The following is a 20,222-nucleotide window of genomic DNA, read 5'->3' as shown; positions in this document are numbered from 1 at the left end:
GCTTTTATTTGTGAGACAACTTGCTAAAGAGGATCAGGTTTTCCTGCTAGTAGTCTTTGGCTTGACTCTTGCTGATGTTTATCGTGTGGTGACAAAGCCTCCTAGTGGCCCATGAAGTCTATGTTCCACTTCTTATTTAGGATTCAACCTAATGTGACCCTTAACCTGTTCTTAAAGTAATCACAGCTATAAATAAACAATAGAAATCTCCAAGGTGTTCAAAATGAAATATAATGGTTTATCTAATGGAAGGCAGTTAGGTTTTGTGTTTGATACATATACTTAGGTCAAGAAACCAAGGAAATCTTGTTGTTAAATCAAAAAAAAAATGGCTGAGGAATAAATTAGGACAACCTTACATGTATTTCAATTTAAACTGATTAAAAGTGCAAATAGGCTATTAACTTTTGCTACCGATGATTAGAATATTTAGTTTCTCATTTGTCATGTTTTTTAAAAGAAGGTTTTCCCTCTTTAAACCTCAGACATTAGGATTATAGTGCTGACACCTGAAGTCACAACAAAGACCATAGTGTGAGTAAAAAAGCAATCAGATGCCTTCAGACAGAATATAGTAGGAGCTCATGAGTCTGGTGAGGAATTGTAAGCGGTTTCAAAAAGTTTAAAAATACCAATCCCAGTGGAAACGATATAATTCACAAGTGGGCTATGTTATTCAAACCTAGTGCTACTAATGGAAACAAAACAAAACTAAAAACTTTTTAAAAGTATTTTGTGAGTTTAATACAACATATTTCTCTTATTTTGCCTTTTCTTTCAGTTTCCAGAGCTATAATATGTACCTGAAACAGAAACTTAGAAATCTAGGTTTCTGTTTCATAAGAACTGTTAGGAGTTATTATTAAATTACGTTAATAACTGACCACAACCCAAACTGTCAGTTTTGACCCAGACCTTCAGGTCTCTATTATAGGAAGTCGAAGATAAAGAGTCATTTTATTTAAGCATAAAAATGACTCTTCGCAAACATCCAAATCATCATAAGAATGATTTTGTTAGAGACAATAAAACAAACAAACAACAACAAAAATTCAGTTTTAGAATAGGATTTTGAAGAGGACTATATAGTGGGCATGACCAACCATTTCCAATTTAAGATTAGATAGATCTTTTCAAAATTACTTCAACAACTCTTGAAATGATTGTTGCACCTTTTCTCTCTTTTTTTAATGTTTTACCTTCGGTTTGTGTTTTAGTTAAACTCTATAAGATAAATGTCATACTGAAGGTAAAAAATATATATTCAGTACGCTTACACTGAGATAGATTTAAAACGAAATCTATAAAATTAACTATTAAAACTGGAGAGTTGAAAGAACTGGCTGTTGTTGGGAACGGTGCCAAATGAGTCGAATCCCGGAAATGAAACGTAATTCTAACTACCTGTTTGACCGTATTCGTGTCTATGTGTTTGACAGCCAATATAGACCCTTTTAGTAGCGCATGCGCATGGGGCTAGTCCCGAATGACAACTGCACCACATAACGGACAAACAGTCGGCACGGGAGCCGATGCTAACGCAGAAAGACTTAAGTCTCAGGTTAAAAACTCGTCTTACTCGGAGAACGTTATGAGGTAGATAGTTAAAATTTGAAATTAAACCAGCTTGGAACAGACAGGCGCTGCCACAGTGAAAATGGACCAGGAGTTTGAAGACATGGACTCCAAAGGCCGGTGGCAGAAGCTTTACTCAGTAAGTGTGTTAGCATGTGTTAGCTAGCACCGAGCTAATTCGGTTTGTACGGAGAGCGCGCATTTTATTTGGCTGCATACACCAACTCTGACGTTGTAGTCAATGTTTTCAGTTTTTGTTTGGTCTCATTTGTGACTCCTTTTTCTTGCAAGCTGATAAAGTAACTCTCACATGACGCTGTAATATCAACTTAATGTTTTGACACGAAAACTAAACTCAGCGTAAGGGGGTTTAGCTCATTGTAATTAACTGCATAAAGTTTTGTCCCTAACCTCTAATATACACGGTCAACCTTATGATTTCATGTGTGTAGCTCTATCATTCGATCATTATTACGAGATCATTCTTATGTCCTCCGCTTTGTTGTAATCCATCTCCTGTTCTGTTTACTGTCAGCGTTGACTAATAGATTATTTACATTGATCATGGTTAATAATCACCGTACTTAAAAAATATAACCTGAAAACGAAAATATTTTGTTTGTCAAATTGCTCAGGGTTGAAAAAGGTTAACTTTCAGTTAATTGCGCTAATTAACAACAAAGGCAGTCTGCAGCTCAAAAAGTCTATCTAGAATCTGAGTTTGTCCAAGTTCGATTTATCTTATTGAAACTCACTACAACACAGTCCAAATGTGTAGTCACCTTAAGGTCTAAGCAATTTTATTGCAGTAAAAAAAAATCCTTTATTTGTCCCTCTGGTGGAATACATGTACAATACTGTAAAAGCATTAGTACTAGGCTAGAGTAGGAGTTGTTGTGTCTTGAAGATACACCGGGACACCACTGGTCTGTTGGCAGGTCTATCAACTAGCATGGAGCGACAAATGAGAAGAGTCTGGATTGTCTTGAGTATGGGGTAGGAAGTGGTAGCTGACAATCCCTTGATGAACAGAGTGACCAAGTCATTTCTGTCAGTAACAATGTCCTCATCAATCTCCCTGAGGTTTTAGGTTTTCATCACCAAGTTATTTTTTTCTGGATAACTAATTCAAGTGGTAAAATATATTATTTGTAAACCGCCTAGTAAAAATAAGTTGAGAATACAAGTTGTTGAAAAGTTTGTCTGGCTAAGGAAGCTCAGCCGATTGTGTCAAGTCATCTAATTGTGTTTACACAACAATCTGTGAACTTTGTTGAACCAGTGTGTGACCTATGTGTAGGAAAATGTAGCAGCACAGCTTCAGAGGGGAAAAATTAGAACAATTAACCACGAGTCATCCCATCAATAATAAAAAAAAACCCATTAAGGATCAGTGACTTAAAAATGAAATGTGTAGGGGTGACTATAGGAATACTTAGCAACACTTAAGATAATATATCCACACAATTTCATTTTAAAAAGTATTGTGAAGGCTTAAACTTCTGATCTTGCCACGACCATTCAGCAAATGTTCTACCCTTTTCCCAAGTAAAATAACTAATTGATTCATTAATATCTTTTCAGCAATATTCCTGTTTTTTCTCATTTAAACGCACCACGAAACAAAATTGTTCCCTGGAAAAAAAGGCATTTAGCTTACTTTCATTTTCATTCTATTGTGAAATCGAAATTAAGATTACAAACCATTTTCAATTCTTTGAGGTACAGCAGACCTTGTTTAGGCTAGAAATTCAGATTATTCATTTTTGGAATTACCGTAAATTGCTAAACATAAACAAATGGATTGAATGCTTGGTGGGGTAAAAAAAAATGGATTCAACTTTGACTTTGTGCCACTGCTATGTTGCCATTACATTTTTTAAAAAGTAAATTATCATCTTTTTATGTTTTATCTCTGTCACAACTAGAAAAATAATGTTATTTATAATAATAGTGAGACAAAACTCCCATTGACAAGGTAAATTATGATGCATTATTTGCATTCCTCGGTTTTAAACCTTTGATCTTCTTTCTAGGAAATCAGGAATCAATCCCACGAGTGCTCTTACAAAGTGGCAAAGTATCCAGAAAATCGCAACCGAAACAGATACAGAGATGTCAGTCCATGTGGGTAAACATTTGCGTTTCCTATTCTAGTCTGTTGCGAAGTCTATCAATTTACAACCAGTTGTAAAATATTTTCCTTCCGCCACTTTTCCTCCCTGCAGTTGATCACAGTCGGGTCAAGCTGGAGAACGCAGAAAACGACTACATCAACGCCAGTCTGGTGGTGATGGAAGACGCCCAGAGAAGTTACATTTTAACACAGGCAAGTAAAAGCAGTGGGAACAATCAAGCAAAAAAAAAGTCAGTGTGGTGTTCAAAGAACCAATTTATGTCTGTTTTATTTGTAGACCTATTTACAACTACCCTCACCGTTAATAATCTGTTGACTTTTTAAGTAGTTTTATTCAAAGAATAAAATATAAGAAGACTTTCACCACAAAATCTTTTAGCGTGTTTGTGCTCTAGCATTTCTTTGGTTTTAGGCTATTTCCTGAAATGACATAAGCATGAATTGCTATAGTTGATTTTCGTCACTCTGCTGTAATTATGCAAAAAGAAATTAATGTAATTGCAAAGGTTTTATTTGGAATTTAAAAAAATTATGTTTAATTCAATTACATTATATTACTATTATCAGTACTTTGGTTTAACATTTAAAAAGCATAATTCTATCAATTCTTGGCATTTTATCAAAAATAATTCTATTCTCCTTCATGTTTTTAGATTCAGTGGTTTATTGCATTAGTAAACAAATCAGTCAGTTAGAGACATGCAGGTTTTCCATTGCTTGGCTCTGATTGGTGATTGGCAAGTCAAACACCTAAAAAAAATCATTTTCATTTATTTTCCTAAATACATTTAAACTAAAATCTACCACAAGTTGTTAAGCACATAAACTATCTTTGACGCATCAATAAAAGCGATCTTGTAAATCATCATATTATGTTGGGTTCCAGGCTATCACCTATAGAGAAGACCAGGACTCATAATATGCCATGAAAAGACTAAATGTTGCATCTCACTTATTAATTTAATATTACTCTGCAGTTGTAGCTTGATAACCGTAGTAAAAGGAGGCAAAGCTCCTTTTTTAGCGTCCGCTTTGAAAGATTTCTGCCAGCTATTGTTGATTTCTTCCTTTCTAAGTCGTCTTTAATTAACGAGTTGTCACTCAGATACCATATCAATGTGAAAGCTATTCGGGGCTTCATGTAATATGTCGGGTAGGTCGACACAGTTTGATGGCATTTCATTCTTTTTTGTTGTTGTTTTCAACATTTGTGCGCTCTTCTGAGATGAGTCATCTGTGGTTTGGGGAAAATGTTAGACCTGAGGTGAGAAACGTACAGAAATTAAGCACTGTGTATTTGCTATAAAAGGAAGTTCAATGTAGGAATAGAAAAAGGTAAGGTAATTATTTTCTATGGTTATTTGCATCCTTATCTCTTTCTCTGCTGCTGTGGAAAAAAGGAGCTTGCTTTAATACTTTTTCCAGAGCTATGGCTTAGGGGGAAATATTTTGAAAAATAATGATGTATTTTTATAAAGATTAAAAAAATATTAATAGTAAAACATTAATCTCAAGTAGGCTCAACCACTCCACAACATTCAGCTATTATGGCCTTTTAGGTAACAATGTTTTTGCATAGTAATCAGAAGGCATGCTTCATTCATGCTACTCTGAACCTTTTTCCAGCAAAGCCTAATTGCCTGGAACCCTTAATCTTCATTAGGGGGGAAGTTGTGTGAAGTGTGACTGCAGTGCTGTTTATGCAAATTACATGCAGGGGTGCTGTAAAACTTTCCCCACGCAGTTTGAAATCCTGAAATGTTACCTGGACTGGAGGGTTTACTACGGTAAATTCGGTCATTTTAAAAAAATGAGAAAATGTCTATTCCAGTTAAATTTACCAAAAGCATAATAGTTATATGTCTGGGTTTAAATCGGGATAACCAAATTATAATGCTTATAATAATTGAAGGCACGGGGTAATTCAAAAAGTGGCTGTATTTTGGTTAACAAAGGTAATCTATTTTTATCCTACAGTGGAAACCCCTGAAAAGGCTCCCAAAGTTACAACACTGCTGCTACATGTTAAGCAGCCAACTAGAGAAGTTAATGGGGTTGCTTATTGGAGAAACATTGCATGCAACTGTGCTGTTTGTTTTGTCCACAGGGCCCCCTCAAGAACACTTGCGGCCACTTTTGGCTCATGATCTGGGAGCAGAAGACGAAGGCGGTCATCATGCTCAACAGAGTCATAGAGAAAGGATCAGTGAGTACTGGATGGGAAAAAAAAAAAAAGTATTCAACACCCGTACTCGGATATGTGCTGAAATGCTAAACAGACCACAGCACGAGTGGTTGCACCATTACCATTGAATGATTAGTTTTACACAGTGAGTTACTGATCCACAACATCCTTTAAAGTGCTTTTATGCTACTTGACAGCCATCCATCCATCACTTATACATCCGGTTTAAAGTGGCCCAGAATTTAGTGTAGGGAAGTATGGATTTTTATAATAAAATGCAGGAATCATGTTTTTAGGAATACAGTTTATCATCAGTTTATTGTTTAAACAACGACAGAAAGACGTAGTGTGTTTGTGATGAAAGCCAACCTCTTAGCCCTGTAACTCCATGATCCCGTGTTGTGCAGATTAAATACTCAAATAAACCTCTCACAGGCTGCACAGCTGTGACCTCGCTTTCTGAGTAAAGCAGCTGGATTGGATCTCTCTTTGTCATGAGATTCACCATTTCTTGGAAATGGAAGATAAAGAGCACCTAGTCCACAGATAGTATGAATGCAAAAAAGCTCTTCTATGTTTTTTCTGTGGTTTTTCAGCAACAAGCTCTTTTTTGTTGTATAATGTAATCAATTTAATCAAGCTTCATGTTCCTTATTAAGTGTCTGATTAAAGACATGACCTCTGTTTCCATTTCCTGAGAAAATGGTCAAATGATTGCTCTTGTCCAGACCACTATGTTTATAGCAAGTAATTTTATTGCAGTTGGGTAGATGTAACATCTGTTGTTTTGGCGTTGCTTGACAATAGTTTATCCTATTATTCTAAGGGTCAAATTATCCTCCTGCCTAGTCAGATGTTTATTTTTATTTGGACAATGTCCAACCTATGTCTCTACCATTTTTATCTTTTCTTTCTGGAACAGGAAAAGTGTGCCCAGTACTGGCCGACGGCAGAGGAGAGAGAGATGGCCTTCAGAGACACGCGCTTTCTGGTCACACTGTTGTCAGAAGACACCAAGTCTTACTACACCACCAGAGTATTGCAGCTGCAGAATATTAATGTAGGCTGCTGCTTTTTTTTTTTAGCACATATCTATAATTTAAATTCATCCAAAAAATAATATAAAGACACACTGTGTTTTCTAAATATTTTCAGAAGTGATGCATTGTTGTGATTGTCTTGCAGATCTTTGCAGCATTGCAGTTTTATGATTTTAACTTTAATATTTAAGTGGTCTAAACACAACATGCTTTATAACTTTGGAGTATTTAATATTCAATCTGACATTTCACTTGTTTTAGGTGCCATTGCTGTTAGTGCAACAACTAACTCCAGTGTATTTTGTAGGGATTTTATGTGAAGATGAACTTCTATCATAGCCTCAACTATTGGTACTCCTTAAATTTTTTTAACAATGTGTTACACTGTTAAAAAAAAAACGTTGACGCTTCTCTAATACAAGCTTCAATGTATTTAATTAAGATTTTACTGAGCAACTACGTGTTGTGAGATGGGAGGTAAACGCTGCATGGTTTTCACATTTTTAAGCATAAAAATCTTGAAAGCGATACAATATTTTGGGAAACCGGGTTTTTCTGCAGTTTCAGTTGCAAATCTTTAGGGGTTTGACTCTACTAACTTTGTACATCTAGATATGGAAATTTTCAACCATTTTTCTTTTAAGAATAAATCAAACTTGCACAGATTGGATGGAAGCAGCAATGTTTAAGCATTTCCTCAGATGATCATTTAGTTGGATTTAGGTGTGGACTTTGACTAGGCTATTTCATCACATACATCTGCATTGATATGTGCATCAACATGTTTTCTCCCTTATTTAGCTTCACCTATCTTAAAATAGAAAAAAATAGGAAAGAAAACTTTATATGTCCCAACTGGTGACAGATTAAAAGCACATAACGCTTTCTTGTAACTCTCATTCACCTTCTTTTGCCACCAGATGTTGATTTTGTTAATGAACAGAAACTGAAACTTGGACTTTTTTGATCTGTTTAACACACTTCACTGAACCTCATATAACCTCACACATACTGACAGAAATCAGCACCTCAGAATCAGTGGAAACAAACAGCGGGTAGTAATTTCCCTGCTCCTAATTTTAGCTACGTTCGTCTTCCTTTCACAGACGGGCGAGAAGAGAGAGATCCATCACTTTCACTACACCACGTGGCCTGATTTCGGTGTCCCTGAATCCCCGGCATCCTTCCTGAACTTCCTCTTTAAAGTGCGGGAATCTGGAGCGTTAGGGATGGACCATGGACCGGCAGTGGTGCACTGCAGTGCTGGAATTGGACGCTCGGGGACATTCTCATTAGTAGACACATGCCTTGTTCTTGTAAGTGCATTTGCTTCCCTTCCTCCCCCCCTGTGTCTGCACACTTATATGCTTGCAAACTGCCAGGAAAATAACATTTTGCTTTCCTAATATATATTCAGTTGGAAATCCACGCATTTACCTGAATGTGGTAAGTTTTAACCCACAGCAGACAACCAGCTTGTTAATGAAAGTTTCTGCTAAACTTAGTCATATTTTACATAAAACTTTCTATAATAAAACAAGGTGGAGTTTAGAGTTTTTTTATTTAGATGTCAATATTTGAGTACATCTTTCCCCATTTTTCCAGAATGGGACAAAGAGATTGTTTTGTAATCTGTTTCCCTAATCTGAAATCTGTTGAACTCTTAGTCACACACTTGAAAACTCACGCCATGAAATATGGGAATCGACAGCTGGAAACTCAGTTACATTATTCTTATTCAACCTGCAATATGAAGTTGTATTGCAGCTGCCTTAAAACATCTAATCTTCTTCATATCTAGTCAAATAAAATGTGACCATGTGCTTTGATGAACGATTCATATCTTTTGACCTTATCCCATTTAGCTACATTACTTGCCTCCATGCACTAAAATGCCTCCAGATACCTCCTGATTACTTTAATGCTCTCTTTGCCCAGCCTTTTAATTCAAGTGGACGGCCCCGACTTGGTTGGTTTGCAGTTTTACTTTTCTATTTCCATTTTCAGATGATGGATTGAATCGCGCTCCATGAGGTCTCTAAAAGTTTGCGATATTGTTTTCCAACTTTAACCCGATTTTAAAGTCTCTGCAGCTTTCTCCCTCACCTGTCTGCTCTGCTCCTTGGGCTTTACGAGGTTTTCTTCCTGAGTGGTTCTTTATCAAAACTCTTGTTATAAGAAAAGTAAACACTTTTGATTTTAATAGTTAGACTGCCAGTATCAGTCTTCCTCCACAGGGAACTGCAAACTCTCTTTGTTGCGAGGTGCTTGCTCTATTTTAATTGCTATTGCTAGTGAGAAATCCACATTCATATGAGAGTTTCTGTTTAAACAATGCTGAACACAGAAGATCGGGAAGTCACCAGAGAAAATTCCTCCATAAAAGCTGAGCAAAGTTGTGTTGCGTTTTCTTCTAGATGGACAAACGGAAAGACCCGTTGTCAGTGGACATCAAAAACATTCTGTTGAAGATGAGGAAATACCGCATGGGTCTGATCCAGACTCCCGAACAGCTGCGCTTCTCCTACATGGCTGTCCTTGAAGGAGCAAAGTTCATCATGGGCGACTTTTCTGTGCAGGTACAACTAATACTCATACACCCCAACTTATGATTTGTTTAATTTTCAGGTGTTTGTTTCTACAATCCATTTTAATTCTATGTAATGTTTGAAATGTATTGTTCTGATTTGCAGTATTCTTTCTTATCAGTGAATTTTTAGTTGGAAGTAAAAATACACTGCCTGGGGCAAAAAAAAAAAAAAAAAAAGGAAAAGGTTGCTTCCTGGATTTAGCTAAGCAAATGGGGACTAACCTTCTTCTAGGCAATACACAAATTATCAACAATTAAGTGGTTTTAGTGTCTCATTTTGTCACCTGGATTCATCCAGGCCAACTCTTTGACATTTATTGACTTCCTCTCTTCTATGCTTCTTTGCCGGTAGAACCAATGGCGTGTGTTGTCTGAGGAAGATCAGGAGCCGTCCTCGGAGTCTCTGCCCTCCTCCGAGCCTCAGGCCCGGTGTCCACCGGAGCGACACAACGGGACCCAGAGAGGAGGTCAGCAGGAGGAGGCGGAAGACTACAGACAGGACAGCAGAGTTCCTACTCAGTCTTCCTGCAAGGAACAGGAGCTGGATGGCAGCACAACACAGTCAGTATCATATATATGCAGCACTAATTAACTATGTGCAAATATCTTAATGGAAATAAATGTGTCTCATAATTTATGAAAAATTAGACCCAAAGTTGAACTTTGTCTTCCCACTGAACAAGATTTAAGCTAATATCTATTTATTAAAACATCAAGATTCTACTATGGAACAAGGAGGGAAAAAAAGAGTTCCTCCTTCATGGTCCTGAATCGAGATCTGGACTTTCACTCGGCTCCCACGGTTTCATTTTTCACCTGGATTAGGTGTAACCGGTTTTGTTCACTGGAAAGCCTGAGGGACGTTCCTCACTTTAGATTCAGAATTGGGGGGGGGGGGAAAATCTGGTGCAACTAAACTTTAAGTTTGCCGAATTTTGCAAACTTAGTGTAAACTCAAAAACATTTATCACAACCAAATTTGGAGACGTTCACCAGGCTTCTCATCAAAGGCTTTGTCTGGAGAAAGAGTTGTCAAGAAATGCTAATCACCCGATCAGAAGTGCACTGGACAATGCTGCGATAGAGGTCCTATAAGAAAAATGAATTATTGGATTTTGATTTTGTTTTGTTTTTTTATTTGCTACTGCACTTTTTTTTTTTAGACAAGAGACAGTAATCAATCCTTCAAAATAAAACCATCTCCAACTCTAATCTTTCTACTGAATAAAGAAACATTTCACATTCATATTCAACAGATTTATCCATGTTTTACTTTACCTAATCATGGATAATTCAAAAGAAAATTCACTTATACACAAATATACACACACCATGCTTTATACATTTTCCCAATGTATAAATTGGCAAAAATGGTATCAGTTACATAAAACATACTTGCAAATGTCCAGGGTATTCAGACATGATTCTTTCAGTTAATAAAGGATGATTTGAAGTTACTTGGTGAAGGCAGTAAGTTGTGTATTCTGTGCATAAAAGTGATTAGAAAGACATCACTAAACCAATTTTCATCTTTTTTTTTCTTCTTTTTTTTTTCACGCAGCAAACGACGCAGAGAAGATAACATCTCCAAATCTGTCAACACCAAAACACCCCAAGGCAAGTCCAGGTCAACCGACTCGGACAGGAAGAGAAAAAGGTGATTAAATCTTGAGGTTCAAACCACTTTGTGTTTTTCTTGCATTTATTCAGAACCTTGTGCAATTTCTGACAAAAGTCCAGTGCAAAGTTAGATGTAAAACATGTGGATAAGAAGACAGTGAGATCCTGTCCATCATATCTGTTGAAAGAAGGCTGATGCATAAATTCTGCATTTCTGCAAAATCTGTTATTGTGCAGATTTATTTATTTATGTATTTATTGAAGAAGAAGAAAGAGTCCTGATGAGATTTTTTTTTCAGTTTACTGGCGTCTCAGTGTTGTTGTCCTAGAAAGACTTACAGTTAGACCTGATGGAGCATTTACTCTGATGACAGCACAGCGTCGAAGTCACTTCTGAGAAGCCTCCCTTTGTTGTGTGATTTGTCAGCGGTGTTCCAGGAAGAGCAACATGAAAGTGCAATCGTTTCTGATCAGGTCTCACTCTCCTATTGTGGTTTTCTTGGACAGTTTGGGGTGTATTTGCTGCACATGACAAGACATTTCCTGTCCTGTGGGGGGCAGCCTGTCTTTACTCCCCTCTGAGACAGAAACAACCACGAGGAGAACGTTTAGAGGAGGAGCTTTATCCACAGCTTGTGAAAACGATCAGCCACTTTTGTACCTGGAGGTGTGTGTGTGTGTGTGTGTGTGTGTGTGTGTGTGTGGCTGTGTGGTTTGGAGTTGTGGCTGCTCTTCAGCATGGTGTGTGTACATTTGTGTTCACTTGTGGTTTATGTTTTGTGAAACTGAAATGTCAGGCTGAACTAAACCAAAGCGAGATGCAAATGTGTGTTGAACAGAGGAATATTTTAATTGTGCCACATCTTTTTTTTTTTTTTTTTGTAAGCAGAATCAATTTATGGTCATTTATGTGAAAGTACAAATTTAGTGCTGTGGTTAACAGAATCCACAATGTAGTTCTGTAAAAATAAAAAGAGGAGGTAATATCTAAACAAATCACTTTTTTTTTTTTTTTTTTTTTGCTGCTGCTGCTTCTAACATTCAGTTATAGTTTCCTGAGTCTCAGCATGTTTCGCTTAAACTGTCAGATGCTTTTCTGAATGTATGACTTTTATTTTTTGCTATTTTTAGATTAGTAGGAAAAACTTAAAAGCTTCTTTGTATACTTTGTTCTGAGTCAAAACAAAGTGTCTATTCATATAAAATAGCTTCTTACGTTTGCATTGACAATCATATCCCATTTCCTTTTTGTATTAATGTCTGTTACAACCCCCTCCCAAAAAAAGGGGGCGGGGCTTCAAACCATCTCTGGTTTGAAGCTCTTTATGGGGTGGCTGACGAGCTCCAACACATTGCACCTGTGGCAGCCAGGTAGAACTGAAACACAAAGAGCTCTCTCATGAAGAACGCCCCCTAGAGGTCAGTGACCGTAACAATGTCATTAAACAATATCATAGGAGTTTAGCTGTTGATGTAGTTAAGTACTGTCATAAATTATAAAGGCATAAAAATACATTTGAGTTTTAATTTAGATGTGTATTTTACTACTACTTTTATTCTCATTTATGAGTTTTTTTTTTCCCCCAAGTTTGGACCAGTTGACTTCTACAAAGTAACTCATAAATGACCTCCTATTAGTAAATATTGTTTATTTGAGTCATACAGTCACATTTTCCGTACAGTTGACTCTGAGCAGGTTGTAGAAAGTATGAGACGACTCATTTTTAAGTTGGGTACAATTTGACTAAAATTGGAAAGGTTCATAGAGGAAAAATGATTAACATTTGTTGCTGAACAAAACCCTCTGGTTTTTTTCACATGGCAACCATGGGAATCTTTTGTTTTTGTCTTCTGCTTATCCGTGGTCAGTACAGAGGCACAACACGTCCAGGACCATCCAAGACTCCAAATAATTCAGATTAGAATAGAGTAGGAATTAGCTTTACTTTCCCTCAAATGGGAAATCCATATTTTCCAGCAGCAAAGTGATGGGCAGCTCAAAACATGCAGGCTCACACAAATATAGAAGTATGCGAATATGAGATTACAGTGGAGGGAAATTTACAGCTTCAGAAAAAATGCGTGGTTATTAGAAAAATCTGATTCAAATAAATGTGAAACTGAATAGAACTGATTGGGGGAAAAGTACAATATGTCCCTTTGTGTTTATAAATAAAAACCTACAATAAATGGAAAAGTTATGCAAATAACAAATTGAATGTAAAAATGTTGGTAGATTTGAGGGCAGTGATAGTTATAAAGCCAAGCAGCTGCTGGGAGGAAGGATCTGTGATTACGTTCTTTTGTGCACCAAGGATTCAGCAATCCATCAACTTCAATTTTCTAAAATCTATAAGGCACATTATTACACCTTTTTATTGTGCCTTTACATAATAAATAAAGCTTTTTGTTTATAGCTTTCCTAAATACACTTAATATTTACAGCAAATAGTTCAAACCTTAGCTCTGGTACATGAACGCACTATATCTCAATCTTGTTTAATTTCTTATCAATAAATATGAAAATATAAAATGCAGTTGTTTGCTGCGTAATGACACAAATCACACTTTCATTGGTCTCCTGAAGCATATTACACATGGGTATGTTTGGGGTTATTGTTGCTGTGCTCCTAAAAAAAAAGTGTATTTTTATTTGGATAAAACTTTAAGTCCATACTTTGATGCCTCTAAATAAATTGCAGTACAGTCAGTTTTCCTTAGAGAAGCCACTTAATTAGTAAAAATGTCCAGCTGTGTAATTTATCATGTGAAGAAGAAAACCCAGCAGGAAAACAGCAGAAGTTAAAAGCAGGCCACCAACAACATCCTGACCCATGAATGTCTCACACTTCACTGAAAATACTAAACCAGGAGTCCATTTTCTCCGCAGTTTTGCGCTGCTTTGCGTTTGTCAGACCGTCGAGATGGAAATGCTCAGATAATCTGCAGAGCTGAGTGGGATGCTTCTGTTTAAAGTGTGCAATTCTGCTTTTAATTCCTCTAATACGACTCTCTGCACGTCTCACGCGACTGAAGTGATTCAAGGCGAGCATCCGAAACGTCACAGCGGTCTGAGTTTCTTTTCAACTTTGTGTCTCTTGTGACAGGATGAAAACCAGCGACTGCTAACCAGCTCCACCTGAGTTCGGCTCCGGCAGCGAAGCCAGCCTCGGCAGGGAACTCCAGCTCTCCACCCATCTATCCAAACCTCTGTGTTCTTCCTCCTCTTTTCTTTTTTACGTTCGTCATGGTTTTAGTCTGGCCAAATCCCATGTTTTCTGCAACACTCGCCTCATAACTCTTCATGTCTTTAACTTCAGCGTTTTACCCCCAAATCCTCTCTGAACTGTTTACAGCAGACACTTTGACATTCACACAGGAGCTTTAAACCCCCTCCTCAGACCTCAGCGTTTTGCTTTTGTTGTTTTCCTCGTATTCTGACCTCTCTTACAAGACTGAACATAGGGGGTACGCATTGCCAATTTGTAATGCTGTTCATAGGTGTATTTTTAGAAAAAAAAAGAACATTTTTTCAGAGGCAAAGACAAGAAGTTCTATTTTTTATAAAAAAAATCTACTTGAAGTTTTTAAAGGTGACGTGGGGTTTGGTATTAGACAACTACTGCCTCCTCCCCCAAGTAATAGTGGCATGATATTTCAATTATGTACATAGTACTCAGTTTTGGTTTTTTTTTAAAGATGTGTATTAAAGATATTTTTGCTTGTAAAGAGAAAAATAAAGAGCTTATGTTACAGATCTTAATGCTGCAGAAAATTCATGACTTGTTCTCCTTTTGAAATTAAGTTGTCTTAAGTTTATTTAGAGTGTAAGCTCAAAATAAAACTGGTATTTTGTTTACCTACACATCTGCATTTCTCATTTTTATTTTAAAGCAAAACCCCAACCCCCTCATAAAAAAAAAAAAGAAAAATCAGTTTTCTCTATTTAAAACATTCCTCTCCAATGACCAGGCCCGCTCACACAACGTCTAATACAATGATGCAAACAGACGGACAAAAACCGTGGACCTGGCAGCCGGCCCGGCCGTTGAATAAGAGTTGTTCTGTTACGACAGTGGATCAAATTACTTGGGAGGTTGGACTGCCAGGAACACACGACGGCACCGAGCCAAGCACTTTCAGTTAGCGGGGTGGATTTGAAGGGAGTGAAATCAGGTCGTTATCACTTTAAATAAACACGCAGGTGTCCGATAAGACTTTATTGGAAAACACTGGAAGGGAAGCAGGAGCGCTCGAGTTGAGAACTCTCGGAAATGACGGCGCAGGGAATATCAAGAGATTAATTATGCAAACTTAAAGAATTAAGCTCCTTTTTGGAACTAAAATATCCTCAATTAGAAAAGTGCAGGAGGGATGCCGCTCCCAAACAGCAAACTCCAGGAAGTCGGAATCTTCCACTTGCTGTTCGGTTCTTCGCTCTGGAAGAAAAATAAATAAATACAACTTTTGTTTCTGGTTTGATGCCTGCAGACTTAGAAGAAAGTCTAGTTTTAGGCTGACCTGGCCGTCCAGCAGATGGAGCCAGTCGTTGAGGTGGTTGACGAGGGCGAATGCGTCAGGAATGTTGTCGCCTTCTGAGCAGAAGAGCAGCAGCACCGCCAGCGGGAGATCCTCGGCACAGCTGAACACAGCCACAGCGGCAACGCGTCATTTTGACACCAACACAGACATTAACATGTGAAAGGACTGCCAAGGTCTTACATTTACTGAAATGAGAGCCTTGCTAAAGTAAACACACTCCTATGACTTTATTTACTTTTTTTTTTTTCTTTTCTTTTTGTTACATTTTGTCATGTTTAATGTAGTGGACCAACAGAAAGTAGTGCATGAATTTAAAGTAGAAAGAAATCTGATAAGTGTGGCGTGCATTTCTCCTGCTCCCCTTTTGAGTGAGCCCCACCAAATAAAATCAACTTCAGTTATAGTTTTAAGCTCCGATTCTACATTGGATTCAGGACTAGACTTTGACTAGGCCATTCTGAACCACTGTCGCTCTGGCAGGTTTTCATTCAGCATTGCCTCGTATTTAACTCCATCAGGCTATTAGCCCTGACAGGTTTTGCTGTTTCTGATACCAGCATGATGCTGCCACTACCATACATAACAACAAAGATGATGTTTATCAAGGTGAAATGCGGTGTGGGTTTTTTTTTTCTTGACGTGTAGATCAATAAGATTGATTTTGAGCTCTTTCTTCCACATGCATGATTAATGATGTTTCTCAATAGCTGCGCTGTACCAGAAGTAAATCCAGATCAATGTTGCATATGCTTGGAATATTGCTTATTACACAGAGGTGGCGGAAAAGGAGCTGCAGGTTGCACTTTTCTGAAATCCTTAGAACCATCTGTTTGTATTCTTTCTGCTGGTCTTGTGGTTGTAACAAGAAAGAGTATGGAAATGATTGCATCTCTCTGTACCTGTCTGTGTAAAGGCCTTTGGTGATGCCGCCTCCTGGGATGCAGAGTCTCGGCTCTGCGTCTGTGTCTACTCCGGGAAACGCCGGGATCCGCTCCATCTCCCTCCAGCCCAGCTCCTTCAGAGTGTCCGCGCTTGCAGCCAGCAGGGACGGCGTCATCAGGTACCTCAAAGAAGTGCTTTAACCCCAACGAGACATGGGCGTTCATAACCCAAGCAAAATGAAAAACAAACAAAAACAAAAAACCAATTGATTTTGGGGAGCATATTTTTACCCCTGCAGCTGCTGGTCGTCCCTCTGGTAGGCATGGCTGCTGGACAGAACCACCGTCCTGGAGAAACCGCTGGCTTTGATCCAGGACGTGAGCTGCTGACGAAACTTCTTAGACCTCGTCTGCAGTTGAAACAAGGTTTGGAGCCGTGAACATGATGGTGTTTACAGAGACGACACACAAACATGGTCAGACGTTCAGCTGCACATATCATAGGAGTCCAAGGCAAATAAATGTAGGGCTTCTGGCAATTTAGATGTTATAATTATCTTAAGTTACTGTATATAACAGAATATGTACATAAAGACCCATTAATTTTATTGTAAAAGCCTCACAAAACAGGTCTTTTTTCACCATCAACAGGATTTTGGCATAAATACTTGAGCTCGTTAGAATAGTGAATTACCGTAATCTCCGGACTATAAACCCCTACTTTTTTTCTTTTACATACTTTGAACACTGCAATCAATCCTGTTAATATATGGCTTCTTACCAAAGGGATTCAAAAGGCTAGACTGACACGTGATGAAGAGAACAGCACAAATATAAATACATATTTATTTAAACGAATGATTGGAAATGATTACAATGTTCATTTTTATATAAATTTTAGGAAAGAAAATAAAATATAAAACACAGTGGTGAGTGTTTACCTGGATAATTGGTGCTCTGATCTGAAGAACAGCCAGTTTCAGCTCTGCTGCTGTATAAACTGGATAAAAGTCAGTTGACAGATTAGTACCATGCAGAAAACTACTTATACTGCAGACAAACTCATCTCTACTCATCTCCAGATTAAGATTAAAAGTAACACGTTTTGACACTCTCATGAGACAAACATAATATTTTGAGACAATGACAGTAAATAACGGGAGAATTTGCACTCATGGATGGAAAATGAGCTGTAACTGAGATGTGGCGCTACCTTCCGCTGGAGTGTGCAGCTCCTCGGCGTCCGCTTTGCTGGTGGCGTACGGGTTGTTCCCGGCCATCGGGATCAGGCAGTCTGTGTGGAAGTAGCCCACTCTGCTCATGTTGAGGGTGGACACAACGAGGTCAACGGCCAGCTGACCCACGTTACCGACGGCGACTGCAGGCTGTCAAGGCAATAAACAAAGGTAGAGAAATATTTTCCATAGTATTATATTCTATGCGGAAAAAGGAGTGCTATCTGTAATACCTTATCACTATGAATTTCCACACTTGATTCTGACGTGAGAAAAAAAACCTCATAATAACTTTGTAGTTCAAGGCAATGTTCATCTCTTCTTGATAGCATTTTTTTATTTACTGATTAATCGGTCGATTATTTTGACGATTAATCAGATAAAAATTTGGCACATTCTACATATTTTTCATTTAAACACTTAACCCTTTTTATACAACATTAGAAATAAATGAAAAGATATAGATAACGCATTACATTTATTATTTTAGAAAAAACTGCAAGGCACCCAAATAATCCTGGCTATTCTACCTTAAAAGCAGTTAATCAGTGTTTTTACTCTAAATAACAAGAGTTATATTTGTATAAAGTTATTTTATATGTTATAACATGAGAGAAAGCTGTCCTTTTGCTAGATTTCACCGCTTAAACACAAACATTGCAGATATAAGAGGCTGATGCAGAAGATTAACTCCGACAAACTCACCATGACGAGGGTAAAACCTTTGAAGGCAGCCGGGGAGTCTTGCGAAGAAATAAACATGGTGTTCTTTGGTCGGAAAACACACAAAACCAGGCGGGTAAGCAGAAAAATGTTTTAAATGAAGCTGGATGAGATAAAACTATAATTTCTCAGCAGGTTTCACTTCAAGTTTCATGCCTGCTAATGTTATGGACCTTTTGGACGCCTGTTTGTCGATGACTGATGACGGAAACGCTAGTAAGGAGGCCTGTGAATGCCTGAAGGAAATGCAAACATAAAATATAATTTTCTCAACACAAAAAATACGTGGTAAAGTTTTGTTATTACCGATTTTCTTTTCACTTACATTATTTCAACCAATTCTGTGAGTAAGCTTAATACCAACATATACCTTTTTAAATTGGAGTTTGTATTATGTCGAGGCAAATTAATAGGCAGCAAAACAAGTGGTGGCTCGGTATTATTTTTCTGCCGGCGAGGTAAGCTTCGCATCCTTGGGGAAAGCGGAGATTATGCGCTAATTAAACCCGGATAGACAGCAATCTCCTGCTGTCTCTCCGGGATCTAGATACTATCTAGGGCCAAAAGTGTCACAGTCCAATTTAAAAAAAAAACCAACATATTGAAACTTATTCAATATGTAGTGCTTTGAATGACCTTTCAATACATCACAAGATTTATTGACAAGACAAATAAGTAAAAAAATAAATGAGAAATTAATTACATTTGTAATTAGCTGTGTATTTCACAAATGTGAAATAGACAGTTAAATTATTAAAAGTAGAAATTATTTATAACTCTCAAGAACTATTTAAGTATTTTATTATTTGATAATTCACATTACAATCCATCATGAACAAATTCAAACTAAGACTGATCCAATAGTTCAAAAAGTTGTATTTATTTCAACTGCACCCCAGTGACCAAGGCTGTACTTGTAACAATCTACCAGCAAGATTGATGACAAATGATATAAACATGATAAAATGCATGATCTGAGTTAAACAAAAAGGAAAGAAACAAAGACCTGGTTGCACAAGTTTGATCCAAAATAAAGTTTAGCTGAGTTGAGGTTTGAAAGAATCATAAAGATATCACTGAAAGAAATCCTACTCATAATATGTATGGTAGTCATGAGTTATTGGAAAAAATATGGGGAAAAAGCCACAGTATAAAAACAAGATTTCTTCATGTTCGATAGGAAGACAAGAAGAAAACTGGTCAAAGAGGCTGCTAAGAGACTGGCAGTGATGCTGAAAGACCTGAGAATTTAAATAAAAGGAATGTGGTTTGTTGAAGCTAACCTTGAGCCTTTGTACCAACTTCTCCAACACTTCCAAATACCAGATAAAAAACCTTTAAGTTTCTGCTAGAAGGTTGAAATTTCCTTTTTCTGCATGGCAGTGTGAGTCAAACCATACGCTGAAATTCTATATAGCTTCACGAGAGTAAAATTAAAGTTTTTTGCAGACCAGTCTGACCCGAGTCCAGAACAAAATTCATTTGGACCACATAAATGTTACTTAAAAGACAGAAACAATTTTTTTTTATCAGGGTCTCAAATGTTTTAAGATTGCAACAAAAGTGTCAAATTTTAAGAATCACTTTGTTGATATTACACATAAAGAATAAAACATACACCACCATCATTATATGATGACATTAATGAGGAGAAAAATATTTCAACTGAATAAATTAGCTTCAAGATTCTGATT

At 37.3% G+C, this 20,222-nt stretch overlaps 2 protein-coding genes across 3 annotated transcripts; one reads left to right on the top strand and one right to left on the bottom strand.

Moving 5' to 3' along the window:
• Nucleotides 1–1,466: 1,466 nt before the first annotated feature.
• On the top strand, nt 1,467–15,012 carry ptpn2b (protein tyrosine phosphatase non-receptor type 2b). Of its 2 annotated transcripts, XR_006372829.1 has the most exons (11): nt 1,467–1,714; nt 3,612–3,702; nt 3,804–3,904; nt 5,820–5,918; nt 6,820–6,957; nt 8,044–8,253; nt 9,355–9,516; nt 9,880–10,088; nt 11,089–11,184; nt 11,655–11,814; nt 14,255–15,012. XR_006372829.1 is itself a non-coding variant. In XM_044139437.1 (10 exons), exons 1-10 carry the CDS (start codon nt 1,658–1,660, stop codon nt 14,274–14,276), a joined length of 1,185 nt encoding a protein of 394 aa, XP_043995372.1. In that variant the 5' UTR covers nt 1,468–1,657; the 3' UTR covers nt 14,277–15,012. The 2 variants fall into 2 exon arrangements, 1 of the variants encoding a protein (XP_043995372.1); XM_044139437.1 differs by lacking the exon at nt 11,655–11,814 and having other exon boundaries at nt 1,468–1,714.
• Nucleotides 14,844–18,753, bottom strand: psmg2 (proteasome (prosome, macropain) assembly chaperone 2). The gene is made up of 7 exons (XM_044139438.1): nt 18,511–18,753; nt 17,784–17,955; nt 17,512–17,570; nt 16,862–16,980; nt 16,589–16,765; nt 15,669–15,789; nt 14,844–15,586 (listed from the first exon to the last, which is right to left on the bottom strand). The coding sequence occupies exons 1-7, from the start codon at nt 18,565–18,567 to the stop codon at nt 15,503–15,505; spliced, it is 789 nt and encodes a 262-aa protein (XP_043995373.1). The 5' UTR covers nt 18,568–18,753; the 3' UTR covers nt 14,844–15,502.
• Between the last annotated feature and the right edge of the window lie 1,469 nt (nt 18,754–20,222).

The sequence above is a fragment of the Gambusia affinis genome, linkage group LG14, assembly GCF_019740435.1.
Source record: "Gambusia affinis linkage group LG14, SWU_Gaff_1.0, whole genome shotgun sequence".
Classification (NCBI taxonomy): Eukaryota; Metazoa; Chordata; class Actinopteri; order Cyprinodontiformes; family Poeciliidae; genus Gambusia; species Gambusia affinis.
Note: the sequence above shows the minus strand (reverse complement) of the source record. Positions and strands in the feature narration are given on the sequence as shown.

Coding starts and splice junctions, on each gene's coding strand:
- ptpn2b (XM_044139437.1), top strand. CDS start 1,658: ATGGACCAGGAGTTTGAAGACATGGACTCCAAAGGCCGGTGGCAGAAG. Junction 5,919..6,819: donor GAGTCATAGAGAAAGGATCA/GTGAGTACTGGA, acceptor TTTCTGGAACAG/GAAAAGTGTGCCCAGTACTG. Junction 9,517..9,879: donor TGGGCGACTTTTCTGTGCAG/GTACAACTAATA, acceptor CTTTGCCGGTAG/AACCAATGGCGTGTGTTGTC.
- psmg2 (XM_044139438.1), bottom strand. CDS start 18,567: ATGTTTATTTCTTCGCAAGACTCCCCGGCTGCCTTCAAAGGTTTTACC. Junction 17,956..18,510: donor AAGGTTTTACCCTCGTCATG/GTGAGTTTGTCG, acceptor TTGCCTTGACAG/CCTGCAGTCGCCGTCGGTAA. Junction 15,587..15,668: donor TCCATCTGCTGGACGGCCAG/GTCAGCCTAAAA, acceptor TTTTTCTTCCAG/AGCGAAGAACCGAACAGCAA.